Source organism: Mytilus californianus, unplaced genomic scaffold (genome assembly GCF_021869535.1).
Source record: "Mytilus californianus isolate M0D057914Y unplaced genomic scaffold, xbMytCali1.0.p SCAF_75, whole genome shotgun sequence".
NCBI classification, from domain to species: domain Eukaryota; kingdom Metazoa; phylum Mollusca; class Bivalvia; order Mytilida; family Mytilidae; genus Mytilus; species Mytilus californianus.
Genome location: NW_026262729.1, coordinates 605,235 through 626,616, shown reverse-complemented (window position 1 = coordinate 626,616; position 21,382 = coordinate 605,235). Strand labels below are relative to the sequence as shown.

The 21,382-nt window shown below is 32.1% G+C and overlaps 1 protein-coding gene across 6 annotated transcripts in view; it reads right to left on the bottom strand.

The window, feature by feature from the left end:
• LOC127710371 (chloride channel protein 2-like) overlaps positions 1–19,373 on the bottom strand; it is a 67,620-nt gene extending 48,247 nt beyond the window's left edge. For all 6 annotated transcript variants that reach the window (XM_052216186.1, XM_052216187.1, XM_052216189.1 and 3 more), the window contains exons 1-3: positions 19,256–19,373; positions 5,186–5,318; positions 2,063–2,194 (exon numbers count right to left, since the gene is read on the bottom strand). In XM_052216186.1, the coding sequence (XP_052072146.1) occupies positions 2,063–2,194; positions 5,186–5,318; positions 19,256–19,324 (334 nt within the window). In that variant the 5' untranslated portion in view covers positions 19,325–19,373. The remainder of the gene's footprint in view (positions 1–2,062; positions 2,195–5,185; positions 5,319–19,255) is intronic.
• Positions 19,374–21,382: the final 2,009 nt, after the last annotated feature.

The following is a 21,382-nucleotide window of genomic DNA, read 5'->3' as shown; positions in this document are numbered from 1 at the left end:
TAGACATAACAAATGTCAACCACTGTTTAAATAAAATAAACATTCCAATATTTTTTTTTTTTTGTAAGTTCCATAAAATTTCTTAACTGTGAATTCATTACTATTTGTTGGATACCAATTTTTGTGGATTTTGTGTGAATAGATGAACCACAAATTTCAATGTATAACAAAGTAAAAATTGTCTATAAGCTTGAATTGAGAATTTGCCAAAACTACGACATCAAATATCCATGACAATACAATTTTTTCCTCAATGCACGAAAATTGGTACCCAAGGAAATAAATGAATCTCAGAATAAAGATTTTTTTTTCATATTCTTTTTTTAATTTCAATAATTGGCTATCAATATTAATTATGGAAGCCATATTGGATAGGATTAAGGTCATCAACCATAATTCTTTGAGGACATAAAAAATGTAACATTGACAATAAGTATGGTTGAAATTGGCCCTCTACAAGATTTTTCTGAATTCTTCCTTAGCCTCTTTTGTCCAATTTTCTATTTTTTCGTAACACTTGATGTTGGATGTAGGCAGTTGTAATCGACCATAATTCTTGAAAGGAATCACTAAAGTATCAATTTCAAATAGTTTGGCAGCTATATAACCTTCACATGCTTTTTCATGATTTATCTTTTAACTTTTTTTTATTCATATCTATTTTTAGTAAGTGTGGCCAAGTCGGATGATAGATAGACTACCACATAGTTTTGAAACTAGACAATCAAAGTCAATTGTGGCCCTACCCAGTGGTTTCACAGGTAAAGAGTTTTTTTTTTTTTTTTTTTAAGTTTACAATTAATGATGGATTCCTAATGATGAAAAAAAAAAAGGCGGTTTCGATTAAAAATTATGAAAAAAAATATATGAAACATTGAGTTTCAAATCAAAATTCTTTTTCTGTATGTTATTGAAAAAAAATATTTGTGTTAAAGTCGAAAAAAATTTTGACCAGAAACCAAAGAGATAAATGGTACATGCCTTAAGTCAGTTAAAATGATAAAATTGATATAGAATCTAAAAATGAATGACCTGTGGCCTTAGAGGAAACCAATAGATGTATAAATTCATTATATACAAATATTTTTATAGGAAACCGATTTATTTTACAGATTTCACTAAATGATATATGATTTGTCATGGTAGGAAATGTTTATAATCTATTTATTTAGTCATGTCCTGTTATGAATGGTTATCTAGTTCCTTTTGTAGTTTATATGGTAGAAAAAATTTCGTTAAAGTGCATGCACTATGTGTCCTTTATCAACCTTATACATATACCATATCCATACAATGTAAGAAATATAAAATTTATTTGGACTTACTATGAAACAAGAGAAAAGCTTGGTGAGCCTCCCCCTTTTCTCTGTTTCTAAAGCTCATCAAATAAATTTTATATTTTCCTACACTGTACCAAATTGTTTTTATCCTGGAATTTAACAATGAGTTTAAATGTAGTTTTTTTCCATCCCAAACATTGAATTTGTTTTTTTGAATGAAATCGATAAGATTAAAACGTGGACCGCAATGAGGACCCCAAATTGAATTGTGATGTTAACAGTAATTTGAATAGAACTGAAAACTCGCAACAGAAGCAGGATACCAGGAGACCATAAACGAATAGTATACATTTATCGCTTGTGTTTTCTGTACTCCTGTATTTGTATAGTAGAAAGGTTGATTGCAGGATAAATGAACTTAAACAAAGATAGTGATTTCCGGTCAGATTTTTGCACTATGTGTTCCTCAAAAAAATGTTTGCCTGAGAAGTCAGTTTTCAATGTTTTTCAGTTGTCATGCTACAAAATGTAGTACATGTACCAATCATACCAACAGAGGCAAATTTTTGTTTCAATTCATGCAAACATCACAAATTTTGTGGAAAAAAACTATTTTCTGCATATTTAGATTAATGGTTTTGCAATATGTAATATTTCTTCCAAATGTGTTTTACATGTATTGTTGAAGCCCTTAGTAAGACCCACAAAAAACATGAGTGTTTGATGTATCCATACTGACCGTAACTTTTTAGGGATGACACTAACCCTTTTATAAATCTTACCACTTTGACATTTTTCTATGATATAATCCATGGCAAAACTAAGTAAGGCCATAAGTACTCCCAGGAGTGCCAAGAAGACCCAGTCTTCTCCAATGGATTTAAAAACAACATCTCTTACTCTTACTACATTATCTGTAAATAAAAAACAAAAATTTGTTACATCAATGCAACTGCAGGTTTGTTTAATGAATAAATTATTAAAGATTTCACATGTTAAAAAATATCCAATAAGCGACCTAACAACACATGAGGGGGTGGACAGCTTTTGAGGGAGGTGGGATGTGGTTGGAGGGGGGGGGGGGGGGGGGGGCAGATGGGAGACAAAAAAAGATTCTAAAAGTGGGAGGTGGGAGATAGGGGGCAGGAGGTGGGAGAAGGTTACCCCCCTGTCAACCCCCTCATACATACACTAAATGGCCAAAAGTATTTGTCACTTACAATTTTTTGCTATATATTTCATATAAAACACATTTTTTCAAAATAAATATTTTGAAGGCATTTATGGTTGGATTTTTACAAATAAGGTGTTGAAAGACGCAGTATTGTCTAAAAAATATTTGTTTATTTGGTCATAGTTCTGTTTTCAGCTGTTTTTGTTTTCTCTTCATGTGAACACATAGAAAGATTTTTTACAATTTAATTTGCTTTAAATATATAGCAAATTTCTAAATAGAAAATAATATTTGTGTTTATGTCATGAGAAAATGAAAATGCTCCACAACAAAAATACAACCAAACAAGCATTCTGAGAGGATTGCATGGCAATACATAGTCCCCTACCAGTTAAAAATTAATTGTACTGGAACAATATGCTATCTTGATCTATAACTTGTCATGGTAAAAACTATATAACAAATATCAAGTCAATATATTCAAGCATGATGACAAAAAGTGTGGATTTAAGTGAATTTTCTAAGTCCAAGGACCATAACTCTGCACAAAAATCATCTGACCGGAACAAAATTTGAACTTGATCTGTAACTTATGATAAACTTATATACCAATTATCAAATCAATATCTTCAAGCATGACGTAAAAAAGTGTGGAAAACTGATTATTTGAGTGAATTTTCTAAGTCCAAGGACCATAACTCTGCACAAAATTATCAAAATTATCAGACCAGAATAAAATTCGAACTTGATCTGTAACTTGTCATGATAAAACAATATACCAAATATCAAATCAATATCTTCAAGCACGAAGAAAAATAGTGTGGAAAACTGATTTGCTGGACTGACAGACAGACAGACGGAGTGCAAACCTTAAGTCCCCTTCGACTTCGTCTGTAGGGGACTAATAAACATATAAACCTGTGACAATTCTGTTTCTATTTGTACCAAGTTTCTTAAAATCAAACAAGAAATGACCCCAAAATAATTTTTTTTAAATGTAATTTTATATGAAATATGTAGTGAAAAATCCAAAGTGACGAATACGTATGGCCACACTCTGTAACTTCAAGAATACATGTAGAGCATGGTTGAATTATTAGTGTTGTTCAGTTGCAAGTTGAATATTTTTAAACTTAAATTCTTCAAAGGGTTATTCTTTCTATTTTACTACAGATTTTCAATACAATTTCACTTATTGTTGTATAAGGTCAAAGTAGTGAAAATATACGATTTATTTCACATGTGAATATTGGTTTTCATTTGGATTAAAATTATGTATTTAATTCGAGTTTATAACGAACTTTGTCAGCTCAATCTATTGGGTAGTTTATATTTCTGTAAACACGGTCATTGACGTCAAAATGCAAATTCCATTCTAATTTAATTTTGCTACGTCATTACTTCACACAATGTTTGCATATGATAAGTGTCTGTAAGTCACACATTCACTTCTATTTTTTTTATATTCTTGAATAAATAATAGTTTAGTGCTTAGTTTTTTATATTAGTACACTTCTCGTCGTATTTAGTTTTTTACTAACTGCAGACATGCGTTAATTAGGAATTGAGGTTTGGGTTTATGCATATGAGACCGCAATTCAAAGCAAGAATTATCAATTCTGTGTTTAAAGAGTAGATATTGAGTAAATGAAAGAGACATTAATTTGAGTTTAGATAAAACCAATACTAGCTTGTATGTAGTTTTTAAAGCTCACATTTCATTGTTGAAATTATATAAGGGTCAATACCTTGCAAATTTTGGTTTAGGGAAGGATAGTATGTGTCTGGTTCTTGCATCTATTTTCTTTTTACACTATATACTTTGTCTAGTAAAAGTTGAGTAAAAAAACTAGAATATCACAAACCAATTTCTTAAGTTTGATGAGTCATTAGAACCACTAGGTCGATGCCACTGCTGGTGTCTGTTTTGTCCCCAAGGGTATCAACAGTATATAATATCTCTATGGAAACGATACTTGCCAATGCCAATAAATTTGCATACCAAATATCATTGACTTAACATTAGCAGTTCATCTTAAACTGATCTAATCACAAACTAATACATATGTAAACTAAGCAAAAGTTTCAAAGTCAATAGACCATGACTGATGGGGCGGGGCCAAATATTCTCCATGGAAATAAGATGTGCTAATGCTTATACAACTGAACACCAATTAACATTGGCCTACCACTAATGGTTCCCCTTGAACTGACCTAATCACAAACTAATACATATTAACTTAGCAAAATTTTCAAAGTCTATAGACCATGGCTAAGGGGACAGAGCCAAATAATCTCCATGGAAATGAGATATGCCAATGCTTATACAACTGCATACCATAAATCATTGACCTACCACTAGTGGTTCCCCATAAATTGACCTAATCACAAACTAATACATGTAAACTATGAAAAGTTTCAAAGTCAATAGACCTTGACTGAGGGAGCGGGGCCAAATAATCTCCATGGTAATAAGATGTGCTAATACAACTGCATACCAAATATCATTGACCTACCACTAGTGGTTCACCATGAACTAGACCTATTCACAAACTAATACATTGTTGACGTCGCCGCTGCAGTCGCGGTCGCCACCGCCGACGCCGGAAACAGCATACCTATGTCTCGCTTTTTGACTACGTCAAGGCGAGACAATAAGCCTTATATATTTGTCGCATTGGCACTCATACCACATCTTCTTATATCTAGTCATGATTTTTGTAAAATGTACCTAATATAATATATAAGCCGAGTCGTGATTTTGATTTTACTATTTCAGTTTTTCCTAAATCTTTCTGATCTTTAAATTTCTTGGCTTGAAATTTGGCAAAACTTCCAAGGTCTCTTTTGTACTGGCCATATATCTGAAATGAGAAATTCACATTTATTAATTTTGGCAAAATACAATCTTAAAACATTTTTCAATACTTGTATATCAATTCACGAATCCTGAATAAGACAAATTTTACTTTACCTAATTTTTTCCCTTCCATGCTGAGCAACAGTGACAATTCAATGTATCAGAATGCAATGCACTGGATCTGGGTACAGTACTATTTTCAAAAGTGAACACCAAAACTTTCCAATTGGTTAAAAAACGTATTAAACAATGGATATAATCAATTGGGATCCAGTATTTAGAAAGCAAGCCAACATTTGGAGTGATACTTGTAAATAGTCTATGCATTTATCATAGATAAAGCTCCATAAGGGGGACCAACAACCCCCCCCCCTTCCCCACCCCTAAATCCGGCTCTGATAATTCAACCAATGAAGAAAAGGTATTTCCATTTGGTGACACCAATGAAATGACTCCCAATCCTTAACTTCTGAAACTGTGATTGGATTATTAGTTTGCTAGAAGTAAAAATACCAGGATTTACAGTCATAAATATTTTGAATATGATTATCACATTTACAAAACTGAAAACAATAGATAGAACAGCTTTTTTCCACAAAATAAATAAACCACCTAGCAACAGGTGAATCAAATGGTCTTCTCCTCAGTTAATGTTTTTTTGGCATGATTTACGTTTTGTACAAGAAAAATCTTTGTACTGAGGTCATAACTGTAAAAACAGTTTTTGCCCACAGAATATATAATTTATAAGGATAGACTCAGGACTTTAGGTTTTTTTAAGTACTAGTCCCAAACTATTTGCACTTAACACCTAGATTTTTTTTCTCAACTGACTACTTGGGACTAACATCAACATAAAATAGTAGCAATATTATCCCATTACATGAATAATAATTCCTTAAAAGTGAAGGATTGTCAATATAATTCCTAGTTCTAAATGCTTTTTTATCTTTTTCAGCTTGCTCTACACAATGTAACAATGGCAAACCACAATTTTAAATCTCCACAAAAAACTGTGTGTCATGTAGTACAAAAATGCATTGACATTATGAGAGGTAGACAATTCATTAGTGCAGTATACAATAATGTAATGGAATACATAATTATCAATCTAAACTGTCTTATATCTTAATAAAATATCAACTACATGTAAGTACGACTTGTCATAAACCTGTGATACATGTAGGTCAAATTGTCACCTTAATTGAGTGGGAATCACAGATTTCATACTCTTGACAGCTTTATGTTTCAGGATTCCCCATGTGGATTTACGTGTTCGACATAAATTATTATGTTAACATAGACGAGGACATGCTTATTATTTAAGAACAGTGTATGTTCTTAATTCTATTAAAACATGGATATTTAGGCAATTTATGTATCTCATACAATTTCCTACATATTTAATATTTATTCAAGTTTTTAAATATTATAATAATATGATGGGGTTTCAATTTAAAGTTGACAGATAAAACAATATAGTAATGAAATATATATATGATTTAATTATAGTCTTGTTTTTATTTGCAAAAGTTTATGGCTACATATGTCAAAACAAGTCCTATTAAAAAGAAATAAACAGAGATATAAATCTGAATATTCTCATAATAAACAATTAGGACACATGCTAATTACTTTGAGGACTAAATAAGCATTCTATGATATTTGCATATCAAAATAAAATGCTTCGCTGAGCGCAGCAGGATACGACCTCAGAGGTTCAACCCTGAACAGTTGGGGCGAAAATGGACACAATATTCGCGCTTGATACCGGTCTGAATTTGGATTGTAATTAAATATACTTGACACATAATAGGTTTCTGACACCGAATAATTGCTTTTGTGAAATACAGTATGCTGTTGCGTATTGACCCCCCAATAAAAATTTTTTTTTTTAAACCCCCCCCAACTTTTCCAAAAAAAAATTCTTTCCCTCAAAATATGGTCAGAATCTCAATTCAAATTTCCAATGGAGTTTGCAACCATAATTACCAATTTAAATACATCATAAAAGTCTTAAAATAGAAAAAAAATCCCACCCCCAAATTTTTGGAACCCCCTTATGATTCATCACCCCCAAACTCAATCCCAGCCTTCCCTTTTTGGTATGGTACCTTGTAGTACAATTTCAGAGAGATCCATACACTAACACACAAGTTATTGTCTGGAAACTAGAAAAATTTGGTACAATGTCAGAGAGATCCATGCACTAACACACAAGTAATTGTCTGGAAGTTACAACAAGGCTTATTTTTGGCCCCTTTTTGGCCCCTAATTCCTTAACTGTTAGTACCGTAACCCCCAAAATCAATCCCAACCTTCCTTTTGTGGTATTGAACCTTATGGTAAAATATAGAGATCCATTCACTTAAACTAAAGTTATTGTGCGAAAACCAATGTGTCTTCGGACGATGACGACGACAATGACGCCAACGTCATACCAATATACGACTGCAAAAATTTTTTGCGGTCGTATTAAAACAGTTGAATCATCCCCTCCCCAACTTAATAAGCCCAAGTCAGGCATCATATTGTCCTAAAAAAAATAAAATGCAGAGGGCATAAATGCAACAGCTTCAGTAGTGAAAAATTTTGTTACATTTGAACCATGTTAAACATCCAAAATCACTGAAACATGAAAGGGAAGAACCTCATTCTCCCTGAATATGAAGTACATGGATACTAATGCAGTGCTGGAATACCATATGTAAAATGTCTTGTCCTGTACATATTGTCTTGTCTTGTGTTAAAACATTTTTGTAAACAAATTTGTTAAATTGTGAATCTGCATATATCTATGTTGAGGAGACCACACATAGCCTCTAGCTGCGCAATCCTCTTTAAAAAAAATGATTTAAATTAAATTAAATTCTTCTAAAATTTTTGAACAAGCAAAGCAGACACTGCATGAAAAGACAGAAAAATAAATGTGGATAGTGTCCACATGTGGATACAGATGATGCCCCCACTTGCATATCATATAGTTATAAAGGGACATAACTGAAGAACGGTTAAAGTGACCCTACCCAAATTTGAACTTGATCTGAGTTTTGTGGTAATAAACATTGTGTGTAAGTCTCATAACATTTGGTTGAGGCTAACTTAAGTAGAGAACAGAAACTAAAAATTCAGCAATTTTTCTATTTGTAAACAAGCATAACTGTAGAACGGTTGTGTATAAGTTTTATAACATTTGGTTGAGACAAACTAAAGTTAGAGAACAGAAACGAAAAATTCAGTAATTTTTATGTTTATAAAGGGACATAACTCAAGAATGGTAAAAGTGTCGCCACCAAATTTCGTACTTAATCTGTATTATGTAGTAATAAGCATTGTGTATAAGTTTCATAACATTTGGTTGAAGCCATCTAAAGTTAGAAAACGGAAACAAAAAATTTGTACTTGATCTTAGTTTTGTGGTAATAAATATTGTGTATAAGTTTCATAATGTTTAGTTGGGGCAAACTTAAGTTACAGAATGGAAACTAAAAATTTTGCAATCTTTCTATTTTTAAGGGGCATTACTCAATAATGGTTAAAGTGACACTACCAAAATTCAACTTGATCTGTTTTTTATCAGTGGAAGTCAAAATTAAACATTGCATTGTATAAAGCATTGATTGTAGTCGATTCAACTATAATCATGGACAAAGGAAGTTAACTCCAATGTTAAAAATTACTTGATATTTAGAAGAAACTAAAAATTTTGCACTTTTTCCATTTATAAAGGGGCATAACTCTAGAACGGTTAAAGTGACGCCACCAAAATTCAAACTTGATCTGTGTTTTGTGGTAATAAGCATTGTGTATAAGTTTCATAACATTTATTTGGTTGAGGCAACCTCAAGTTAGAGAACGGAAACCATTTTTGGGACAGACGGACAAGGGTAAAACTTAATGCCCCCACCGCTACGGCGGTGGCATAAAAAAGCCAGTGTATATTTTATAAATATTATGTTTAAATAAGATAAAATTGAGAATGGAAATGGGGAATGTGTCAAAGAGGATGGGGTGGACAGGGGGTACCCTTCTCTCACATCCCGCCCCCTATCTCCCAACTCCCACTTTTAGAATCTTTTTTTCTCTCCCACCTCCCGCTCCCCCCACCTCCCTCAAAAGCTGTCCACCCCTTTAAAGAGACAACAACCCGACCAAAGAGCAGAAAACATAAAAATTGTAAAATAACACTTTATAAATTCCATGTGTCTGAAACGCTTTTCTGGAATTACCTTCATCAGGAGGGCTCAAAACCAAATATTTGAAAGCCAAAGATGTATATACCGAAACATGAGAAGAGCTATATGACCAAAGGAGAACTAAAGATAATAGCTTAATCCATCTAAAGTCAACTTGCCTGAGTGAGTTGGAATCTTAGTTTCTTCATATTTTATAAATTCATAAACAGAAAATTAAAGAAAGGTATGTTAATAATCAATATAGATAGCTTTTGTTTCCAATTTATATATTTTCACCCAGTTTCTGATCTTTATCATGTTTATGTTTCTCCAAACTGTTCATGGTAATACATGAATCGGCACATTCCTTATTAGTACATTAAAGCTCTCTTTCTATGTCAATGTTTTCTTAAAACATGATAGATATATTTGTCCTATATACTTTAATCTAAACATAGTTCATCTATCTTATCCAAAAGTTATTTTGATGTTTAAACACAGTGCACTGTACAAATATACTGTATGTCCATGTTTCTACTACACAAGAATGTAAATTCCAATTTTATACAATTTGATGGCCTAAAACTGTCATGCCTAATCTGGACGATGAAAAATTATGCTTCATAACTACACAGCAGGTTTTTGTACATTATTACATAAGGTACATGTATAAGAAAGGTCAGTGCTCAAAGGAAATAAAGAGAAAAGTGCACATGGTGAAATATCGTTCCTGCTTTATTGACTTTTATTGAATTTTATGTTATAAGTCTGTCAGATCAAGGCCTTAAATACTATCAATAATCCATGAAAATGAATTCAAAGCCAAATCCACCTTGTCTAACCTACAAATACATCATACAATCACATTTTTTATACCAAATTACCGCGGTAAGTTACGGTAACATATCATGTAAAGTATCCATAAACTGTTAACACAGAGATATGTCTCGCCTATTTGTTATTTTGATAATGCAAATGTTGAAATTAAAATAGCAATACTTTAACATGTAAGTTATGTAAATATTCAAAGTCAATGAACCATGACTGAGGGTACAGGGCTAAACAATCTCCATGGAAATCAGATGTGCCAATGCTAATACAACTGCATACCAAATACCATTGACTTTTCATAAGTCGTTCCCTTTAAACAAATCTAAACACAAACAATAACTTGTAAACTATGTAAAAGTTTCAAAGTCAATGAACCATAATGAGGGGGTAGGGTTATATAATTTCCACGGAAATGAAACTTGCAAATGCCAATTCATTCGCATACAAAATACCATTGACTTAACATTAGTGGTTCATCTTAAACGGACCTAATCACAAACTAATACATATGTAAACTAAGCAAAAGTTTCAAAGTCAATAGACCATGACTGATGGGGTGGGGCCAAATATTCTCCATGGAAATGAGATGTGCTAATGCTTATACAACTGCATACCAATTAACATTTGCCTACCACTAACGGTCCCCCTTAAACTGACCTAATCACAAACTTATACATGAAAACTAAGCAAAAGTTTCAAAGTCAATAGACCATGACCAAGGGGGCGGGACCAAATAATCTCCATGGAAATGAGATATGCCAATGCTTATACAACTGCATACTAAATATCATTGACCTACCACTAGTGGTTCCCCATAAACTGACCTAATCACAAACTAATACATGTAAACTAAGCAAAGTTTAGAAGTCAATAGACCATGACTGAGGGGGCAGGGCCAAATAATCTCCATGGTAATGAGATGTGCCAATGCTAATACAACTGCATACCAAATATCATTGACTTACCACTAGTGGTTCACCATAAACTAGACCTAATCACAAACTATTACATTGTTGACGCCGCCGTCGCCGGAAACAGCATCCAAAAAGGAGGTCATTATAAAAATAAGAAGAGGGACAGAACGAACAGACGCTCAAACGGAAAAACAGAATACCCTTAGGTGGGGCATACAAAACAATATGACAGACAGCAACCAACAACAACTACTGAATTACAGGTGCCTGATTTGAGGCAGCCACATTCAAAAAGTGGTGGGGTTATACATGTCGCCCCTAACCTGGAACATTGGTGTAACAATACTGCTACGGTTAGATGAACCTTTTCCAACTGACACATACACCTAACTATTGTTTTATACACCAAATATTATAGTTGACCTATCACTCATAGTATCTGAGAAAATGACATCATATCAAAAACTTAACACTGAACAATGAAAATGTCAAACTCTATCTACCATACCAGCACACATAACAATGTTTCTACATATATATCAAATATAGTTTTTTATGACTCATATTTGAAAAAAATCACAATGTAAAAGTCTAGTCTTTTTTATGCAGTCAATGAACCATGTAAATGAGGTCAATTACAAATGTAGACATAAGTCCAACAGATCTTCAGAACATAAATAATCTATAATTCTATTTCTTCTACCTCTGAAATATAAAATTAATACAAGTAGGAAATGCCATTGCCATTGCTCTTGCTGTCAATCTCCCTATGTTGCCCTTTCTGTGACAAGTGAGACACAAATTTGTTATAACTGTAATGACACAATAAATGGTTAGGAAGACCTTTTCCATATAAGACTGATAGTTAACTACAATTCCCTATACTGATTGATCAGTTATCATAATATGTCAAATGGTTTTTCCCACATTGAAAGACAAAAGCCTTGCTTTGAGGGGTTTTCTAATTGATTATTCATCTTTTATGGATTTGCAATCATGTCAATTGATCAATTTGTTTCTCAAGTTTGATTAGGTAAGCTCTATTTCCTGTACACATTAACCAACCACAATCAATCAATTCTTCCTGTAAATTAGCTTTTTGCCATTTTTTTCTATATATTGCATGCCTACTGTTTGTCAGGATTGGAAAAATTAATACAGTTAGTACACATGTACCTAAAAGTTATCTTATGTATATCATTATACCCCTTCCCCCTCTACAATTGTTAGTGAAGAAGTTCTGAAAAGAACAAGCTGCATTTGGACCCTTTATTTGGCAACTGACTAATGTCAGGCAAAACATAGACCAAATATCATCAATATAATAATAGTCTCTGCATCTTTGTGAAACCATAAATACTACCAAACCTCAAATGTTGACTTTGTATTGAAATAATGTTGCCTGGACTTCTCCAGTCTGCCAGTAAAACCTCCATCTATGTCTAGTCAGAATGGGGACATTAGACCCAATGTCTGGTCAGAATGAGGAAGTTACACCCATGAGAGTGTCATGATCTCTTCACTTTAATACACCCTTGCAACAACTATTTGAGGAAGCCACAAGGGGTCTGCTGCAAGGCATCCCCTATCCAACATTCCCTCCTTTTCCAATGGCAGCCTAGATTTCTAGCCATTCACCCCTCAATCCACATCACAGAACCTAATTGTTGGGTTCTTGTCCTGAATATTAACCAAATATTTTCCACAATATATTTAAAAGCAAACAGCAATCAATCATAAAGTCTACCAAACCTTGTTAATCAGTTGTAAATATAAATATAATTATTTTTTTCTAGCACAAGTCAATGATATTGCTTGACCTTTATCTTTTTATATTATGTCATACTATGGGTATTTGTAATTTATTAGTATACCTCTACCAACATACATGTATATATATATATATATATATAGAAAGTCACCTCACACCAAAAAACTCTTGACTTTGGGTATCAATCAAAATAATATCAAATCATAAAACAACCTGAAGAGAAACACAACAGAAACAAAAACAGAAGAAACCAACTAGTGTGTCAATTTCATAAAATATATATTTCCACAAAATAATGTAGATGTCAGAATAAAGTCTGTCAAGAAATGAGGGATGTAGTACACATACATCAAGGTTTTTAAAACAGTTCAGTGTATATTGTTTTTCAGTGCAATGTCCGACCATGACATTCTTTTTACCTCTATTTGTCATAAATTCTGGTCTAAACTGTGGTAAGTATGACTTATTGTGCTCTATTTTTTCTCCCCTTACTAAAAATAAACTTCAGTGCATGAAAACGTCTTATTTTAATGGAACCAAGTCAAAACAATCACGAATAGCAGTAATACATTGAAACATCAATGCTAGCTACTCCCTCCTTTGCAGCTTTTACTATTTTGTCATGTGTACTTGTCCGAGACATTTGACCATAAAAAATAATCACTAAAATTTATAGAAATTAGTTGTACAACTCAAATTTCAAAGTTACGACTTAAACCTTTTAATACTACTATACTGTGACCATGGTTTTTTATGCCTAACCTAACTTTGAAACTGATTAAGCTTCATGCTTTTGTAATGACATTCTATGGACCATTTCATTTGAACTTTGGTGGATAGTTGTCTCATTGGCAATCATACCACATTTCCTTATTTTTATATTACTGGTATATTAAATTTTGTGAGGATTGGATGTTTGCCTCTGGCTAGATCGACACATGATTGTATAAGGTATCAACATTAATAGATCTCCTGCATAACCATCTTCTGGAGGGATCCTCTTTTTCAATATAAAGGTGAACTAGACAATAAAACTTCAATTGAAATTAATGGAAAGTGCAATGTATTGCTAATTTGATCCGATGTAGCTCAGAAACCACAAAAGACACATGAATCATGTCTAGCCAAATGTAACATGTTTAACAACTGCTAACAGTGCTTACACTTCTTTCAGTTTTATAATGGAACACCACTTTTAAATTTTATTACAGTTTAAAATATAGGGTGGAGTAAACACACAAAACTTGACAAAAAATAGTAAAAAGGTTGTACAAATCTATGACATGCATGGAAATTACTGATTAACTTAAATTTACATATATGTAGTCAAATGACCTTAAGCTGTATGACAAACTTAACAAGTTTTCTATCACAATATGTTAATTATAGTAAACAAACTGTTTTCGACCTATAACGGAATTAAAAAAATTTGAATGAAGAATTTTCACAATAAAAAACCAACTGGTTATAAAACCAAAAATTAAATTGTATTAGAAGAAAGCAAAACTGTTATGGTCAAGAAATTAAACTGTAATGGACCAAAATACTGGGTAATCAGTGATTACAAACAAAATGTCAAATATTCAACAATAATGGACCAGAAATGAAACAAGGAATCTATAATAACACTTTAATTGACCAAAGTGCAAGCAAAGTATAAATAAATCGATCGATAGATATACGAAATGGTTAACATGATATGAGATTGTTATCAATTCAAAGGTGCAATAACGAAAGAAAAAGATAGTAAACCTATGAATTAAAAAGCATGGAAGGGTTATTTAAAAAAGAAAACATTTACATATGCTTAGGAGCTTAATGCCTCTTATTTCATCCTTATGCTTTGATAAAGCGAAGAATTCAAAGAAATGTTATGGATTGGGGTCCAATCATTCTTAACCAATTTGGAACTTGTCACCTTTTTTTCTCTAGCAAGAGTAAACTTATGCTCTGATGAAAGATAAGCTTTTTCAGTGGCATAAGATAAGCATTTTCATTGGCATAAGATAAGCTTTTTCATTGGCATAAGATAAACTTTTTCATTGGCTTAAGATAAGCTTTTTCATTGGCATAAGATAAGCTTTTTTATTGGCATAAGATAAGGGTTTTCATTGGCATACATGTAAGTAAAGTTTATTTCATAGTATGACTTACAAGTGTTACATAGAAGTTCAGAGTAAAGTTATCAAAGGGTCTAGTCCTGTTTTAAGAGAAGCAATAAAAAAACTGAATAAAATATTTCAGTATTCAACTAACTTTTATTATTAAAGTAATACATGTTTGTGCTTAAAACTTACATCTAAAAAGGTGCCGTACATCGGACAGTTTGAAAATCATTAAAATCCTGTTTTATAACTTTAATGTTGATAAAGTACTGTGGTAATAGTATAATATTATGTAATGTTAAAAACCTTCAGTCAAAACATGAGCCATCAAATACAAAGAATGTCACTTCCTACTAACAGCACAGCGAGAAACAAATCAATGCCTTTAAAGATTAGTAAATTCTTTCCATGTAAGTAGTCATTTGACATTTCTTTTAACATGTAGATATTATAATGCCATAATTTATTTTTAATTCGTGGTTCTTTTGGCGACAGATGCTGAATGCCAGTGAGGGCTGTCTTTTTCATAATATCACAACAGCAGATCCATATCTGAAAACTGTTTTAGGGCTTTGGTCATAGGGAAACATGGGATATACATAGACAAAAAAAGATTCAGTATGATTTTTAGGAATAATCTCATTATTTTCAGTAAAGAAAGAATTCATAATTAAAGACTTAATCCAGATTCCTTATGCAACTGATTTTAACAGCACATGATGTTCATTAATAAGTTAGGTACATTGTAAAAAGCTTATAACTTCTGTGCATAACACATATTATAAGTGTTTCTTGAATCATCTTCATCAGGTACGCTCAAAACATTAGTTTTGACAGCCAAAAATACAAAATATTTGATACCATAAAAATCAAAAAGTTCTAAACAGATCAGTAAACTGCCTGAAGGAGTTGCGACTTCAATTTTATCACAATTACATAATCTTATAAAAGTTGGAAATTTACAATAGAATGTTTCCTTTAGTTCATGTCAATACCCAAGCACTGGATACTGATGAGATCTGTAAATTCTGGGATGGTTAGGAAAGTAAAATGTGAGTTAGAGATTTTAACCAAAAAATTATTATATTTGGATTTTTATTTTACAAGTTGCATGCATGATAAGTACAAATTTTATATTTTTACATTGTGTCCTTTGGAGCCCCACAAAGATGGACACAGCTCTCCTCTGCCCTTTCTATGCACCCATAGTCCTTATAGTCCTGTGTTATGCATTTATCTTATTTCTGAAGGAAAATAAATACTTTTCAATTAAAAATAATCATTTTAGCTACTGGGAAAGGCTTTGTACAACACTATTATACCATATGTCTAGCAAAAAAACATTTATTTATTTAATTATTTTAATTTTTTATCTACAAACATGATCAAGTTTGTCCCTTTTCAGACAAAACCACACTAATGTGCCCCTTGTCTTAAAATTGTGCCCCATCTGTGTTAAAATCCAAGCTAAAGAACTGTAATACATGTACATGTAGACTAATAAGTTTTAACCTTTGAATCATGGCCGTGTACAGAATATATACTACTAAATGTAGTCTGAGCCATACATTCAATTATCACAGACTTGACACAATGTTAAAGGTATAACAATCTTGTGACGACAAGTACATACCAATGAACAAAGAAGGTGCTGTTATACCACGTTAACTACAGCTTATATTATCCTTAAATTGCCTCTAGGTGGTACAATATGACAAATACATTTTCCTTTGATTAAAATATCTCTATATTATATCTATATTCTATAAATGGAATGAAGGAAATGGTGAACACAAAATCCTGATGCAAAAAGAAATGGATCAGCATTTTTATTGCTGTTCCTCATCTCCAATGATAGTATGACCTTCAACAAGAAGTTAAAGCTCACACATCAAAGAAAGATGGTTCCTAGGTTTGATCAGATTCATATCCAAGAATTTCAAAAATGGGGAGGAGAGCCCTTACAAGATAACATTAGGAGTGGGACTTGTAAAAAGCTTAACAGGGTATGCAGAAATCATATATGGGGCTCTATAAAGGGGGTCCGGATTCCGCGCCCCTGCCCAGTAAATCCACCTTTGTTGAACTGGTGTGATGTTAATAAAGCTGTATCTGTGATTTGAAGCACACAGATCTATAAGAGTGCCATATGAGGTACATGTAATATCAACAAATCACGGACTGTAAAGGGCAAAGGAATCTAACAAAAACTGTTATAATTTGTGTATTAACTTTCAAAAGGTGTAGGTCAGACTGGCTATGATTAGTTTATAAATACATGTATATAATGACTTATTAATTTATCAAGGTTATCATAGTGCAAATTGATCTGTCTGTAACAAAATTTCCTTATTATTCCTTGTATATAAAACCATAATTTGCATACCAATAACTTATTTCTTGTCAGATTTTCATTGCAACAATTCAAAACAAATTTCAAGTTTTTTGCATTTTCCATGAATCATCATATCGACAAAATCTCTCTAAAAGTAAAGTTCAGTGCTGCAAAGACTTGTCAACATGTTTGTTGACTACATTTTTTCCATTTTTTGTCAAATATGATTTTGTATCTCTCCCATGTGATGATTTCCTCTAAATTTTTTTTACAGAATTTAAAATGAATATTAGATTTAGAAAAGTTACAGAATAATTACAAGATACAAAAGTAACATCAAACATATCAATTAACTACATGTATGAACAATTACAAATATGAACATGAAATTCCTTCTATAGAATACTAAAAGGTCTAAAAATGTACAAAAAAAATTATATGACAGATTGTTATACATAAAACAGTGATAAACATCTATTTTTGTCTTTTTTACCTTCAGGAATAGAATATTCACCATTTCATGTAACAAAAATAAAATTCTATTTAAACAAATTATTTGCTGTTTTTCATTCTATCATTTTGAAATTTTGTAAAAGTAGAAAATCTGATATCACATCTAGTGATGTCATGCCAATATTTACATTGCAGGTTCAATAGTTTATTTTATTAAGTAAAGGAGAAAAAAAACATAATTTAAACAGAAAAAACATTAGTGACAACCCAGTACAATGTACATAGAAATTCTAAATAAAAGCTGCAAAAGTAGCTTTTATAAACTTTCATAATATAACAAAAGTTAAACCAGCATAAATATGTTTTTATCTGGCAGCACAACAACATATATTATAGGTCCATGTACATGTTCACTGTACAATCTGTTTCACACAGGGAGGTTTTTTTACATAAATTTCGACTTTACTTTGTGCAATGGTGTTTGATTCTTTGAAGTCAAAATTATTTACAAACTGCACAAATCAAGGGCCATATAATGTTCTACCTGTAACCATCACAAACATAACAGAAAAAAGGTAAAAAATTACACTACATACTCAATTATTCAAATCATACTGTATTGCTCTAGTCTTTTAAATAAGACTGCAGGTTCATTTTAAAGTTAATATTCTAAAACTGATTGCTGAACCATTAGGCCTAATCTAAAGTAACAAAATCACAAAAATTAACATTCCGAAATTGAATTGTCAGACCAAACCTAATTAATTTTGAGATTTTGCCAATTAATTTTATGGACTACAAAGAGAATACTCCATTTTGTGAAATTCAGTTTAATTAAATAATAAAAATTTTGGCTAATATTTTATCACCTGTTTATGATTTTTTTATCATTCACAACAGTTTGGTGAATCCGAGACATTATAATATACACACTGTGTATATATGTCTCTGGGTGAATACACAAATCCTTGAAGAACACTTAGAACAGGAATATTCTGCATCAACATATACAGTTTGTCATACTTTTGGTGATTTAATAAATATAATACTAAGGATCCTGTTATTTAACAGTTTACATAAATTAATAATTCTTTACTGTAAATGGCCAAGATTTGAATAGCAGTTAGGTGTTTATTTGAGCCAATGTTTGGTTTCTTGGTAGTATACTATATACTTTGTTTACAGTCACTGGGAGCATGGGGATCAGACAAGTTTTTATAGTGTTATGTACAGTAATGTGACTGTGTCAAGACTTAGAGTACCGTACACTACTCACTAGGCTGCTTTTGAGCTCGGTTTATTTAAAAACTGTTAAGTGTGACAAGATTTTAAGCTATACGATTAATCATGTTATTACCAGTGTTTCTTCATATCCAAAGTTCTGTTCGTGTTGTGTCTGCTCTGTTTTTCGTTTGTTGTCTGCCATATCCGATGTGCCATTTGATGAACTAATGGGAGATAACTCTATATGAGTCGCACCTGTCAATGAAAAAAGTTTTTCACATCTGCAACCAATAGATTCATGTATTAGTCCCAGCCAGAGGCATATGATACATAATAATTGTATTATATGTCTCTGTCCCAGCTGATATAATTATATATTTACCTCGAACAAGTCTACTATTCTGTTTTAATTTTAAAATGACACAGAAAGCTGTAACATGTACTGATTCATGGATACCCCATTTCCTTACACAGAAAGAAAGTTTATTTGCTATTCAGTATCAGAGATCCTTACATTTTATACATGACAGGTACATATTCAAAGGTTTTCCGCTGTACCAAGGACTTTAGTAGTAAACATATACTGCTATAAAAATCTTGGCTGTACAAGAAATGAAATCACAGATATAACTAGTATACTGAAAAGGGGAGAAGACAAGTATTAAAAACCATAACTTAAGTTGAAGAAAATCAGACATGTCACAGCATCATGTCAAAAATAAGAACAGACAATGTAGCAGTCCACAAAACCCAACACATGAAACTAAATATACAGTACCCAATAATATAAAGTAAATATGTCTCTTGTTTGATATTGAGCAACACGAACGTTCACAGGCACTTGTTTTCTATCCACGGGAAGGTCGACTATGACCTTCACATGGATAGAAACAAGTGTGTGACACTAACTCCGTATAAAAAGTTAGAGTTGAGTAGTGCTTCGGAAGGATAAGCAGTTCCTGCTCCGTGATTGGCGTCCGTCGTGTCAGTACTCTAGTTAACATCCCGGGTGTGCATGAGATATAATCGAAAATAATTGAGGCATATTTATACAAAAACATATTTGCAAATATTTTGTCTAACTCTGAGAAATTATCAAATTTATATACCAGCATCGTGCAAATTATCTAACCATAAAACGTGACTGGATATGGATGTTTGAAAAATAGAATGTTTTAAGAAGTTATATATCTCAACTCCGAAAAGACTATATAGACTTTATATCTTTAATTCCTAGCCATCTAGACTTGCTACTAGCCCCATCTTCCATATTTTCATTTTGACAATATTTACTATTAACCGTGGCAAGCCAGAACCATGCTTACCTGATTTAATATTGGATGTAGAGTTAATAAGTAATAGAAAAATGAATTTAGTACTGAAGTACCTGGTTTAATCCCGCCACATGTGAGTTTCCTCTACAGCCAGTTAGGAACATCACTCGTCATATACCCGAGTATTTTTTTTTAAGTTTTATGGATTTGGCGCACATACGCTTGGGGAATGGACACCCCATATGAATCTTTTTTATTCTAGCTTTTACCTCACTTTACGATGATTCAACAATTACAGTATTATATGATCGCTGTCCCTCTGTCATCTTATTTTCCGAGGCATCGGTCATATGACTGCTGTTATTGTTGAATCGTAAAAATTGTAGCAAGAAAACGTTAAGAGGGGGAAAAATAGGTTTACGTACCAAATAAAAATATGTAAATTTACTTTAACTGAATTTAAAAAAAAAGGGGAGAGGGGTCCATTCCCCAAGAGCCTGTGATTTGGCGTTGATGGCAGATCTTTGTTAAATTTATTCAACTTTTTGCGTTTTTATTTGCTTTTGTTGAATACCTATCAAAAAGGCTTATAAAATCTGCTTACAGTTGTTACCATGCTAAATTATAGTGTTCCATTTGGTGTTTTCAATTAACTTATTTCTTGTTTGTTTGTATTGTTTTGCCTTGTATATCGGTTAGATCAATAAAGCTTATGTTATGTCTTTGTTTTGTAAACCATGCCGACACTGAATACATCTTATTTATATTTGTTCAAAACTTGTCGGTACATGGGGCGAAATTGAATTTGATTGATCGATTGATTGTTTTTTGCATTATGTCCAGTAGCAAATGTTTCATGCATATTTTGACATATTGGTATAAAAACTGACGTGACTGTTATTGACATTCTTACTTCTATTAAAGTTTCAGAAATTTCAGCATATACTCGGTTAAAAATTTCTTCAAATTTGATTCTAATCTTTTTG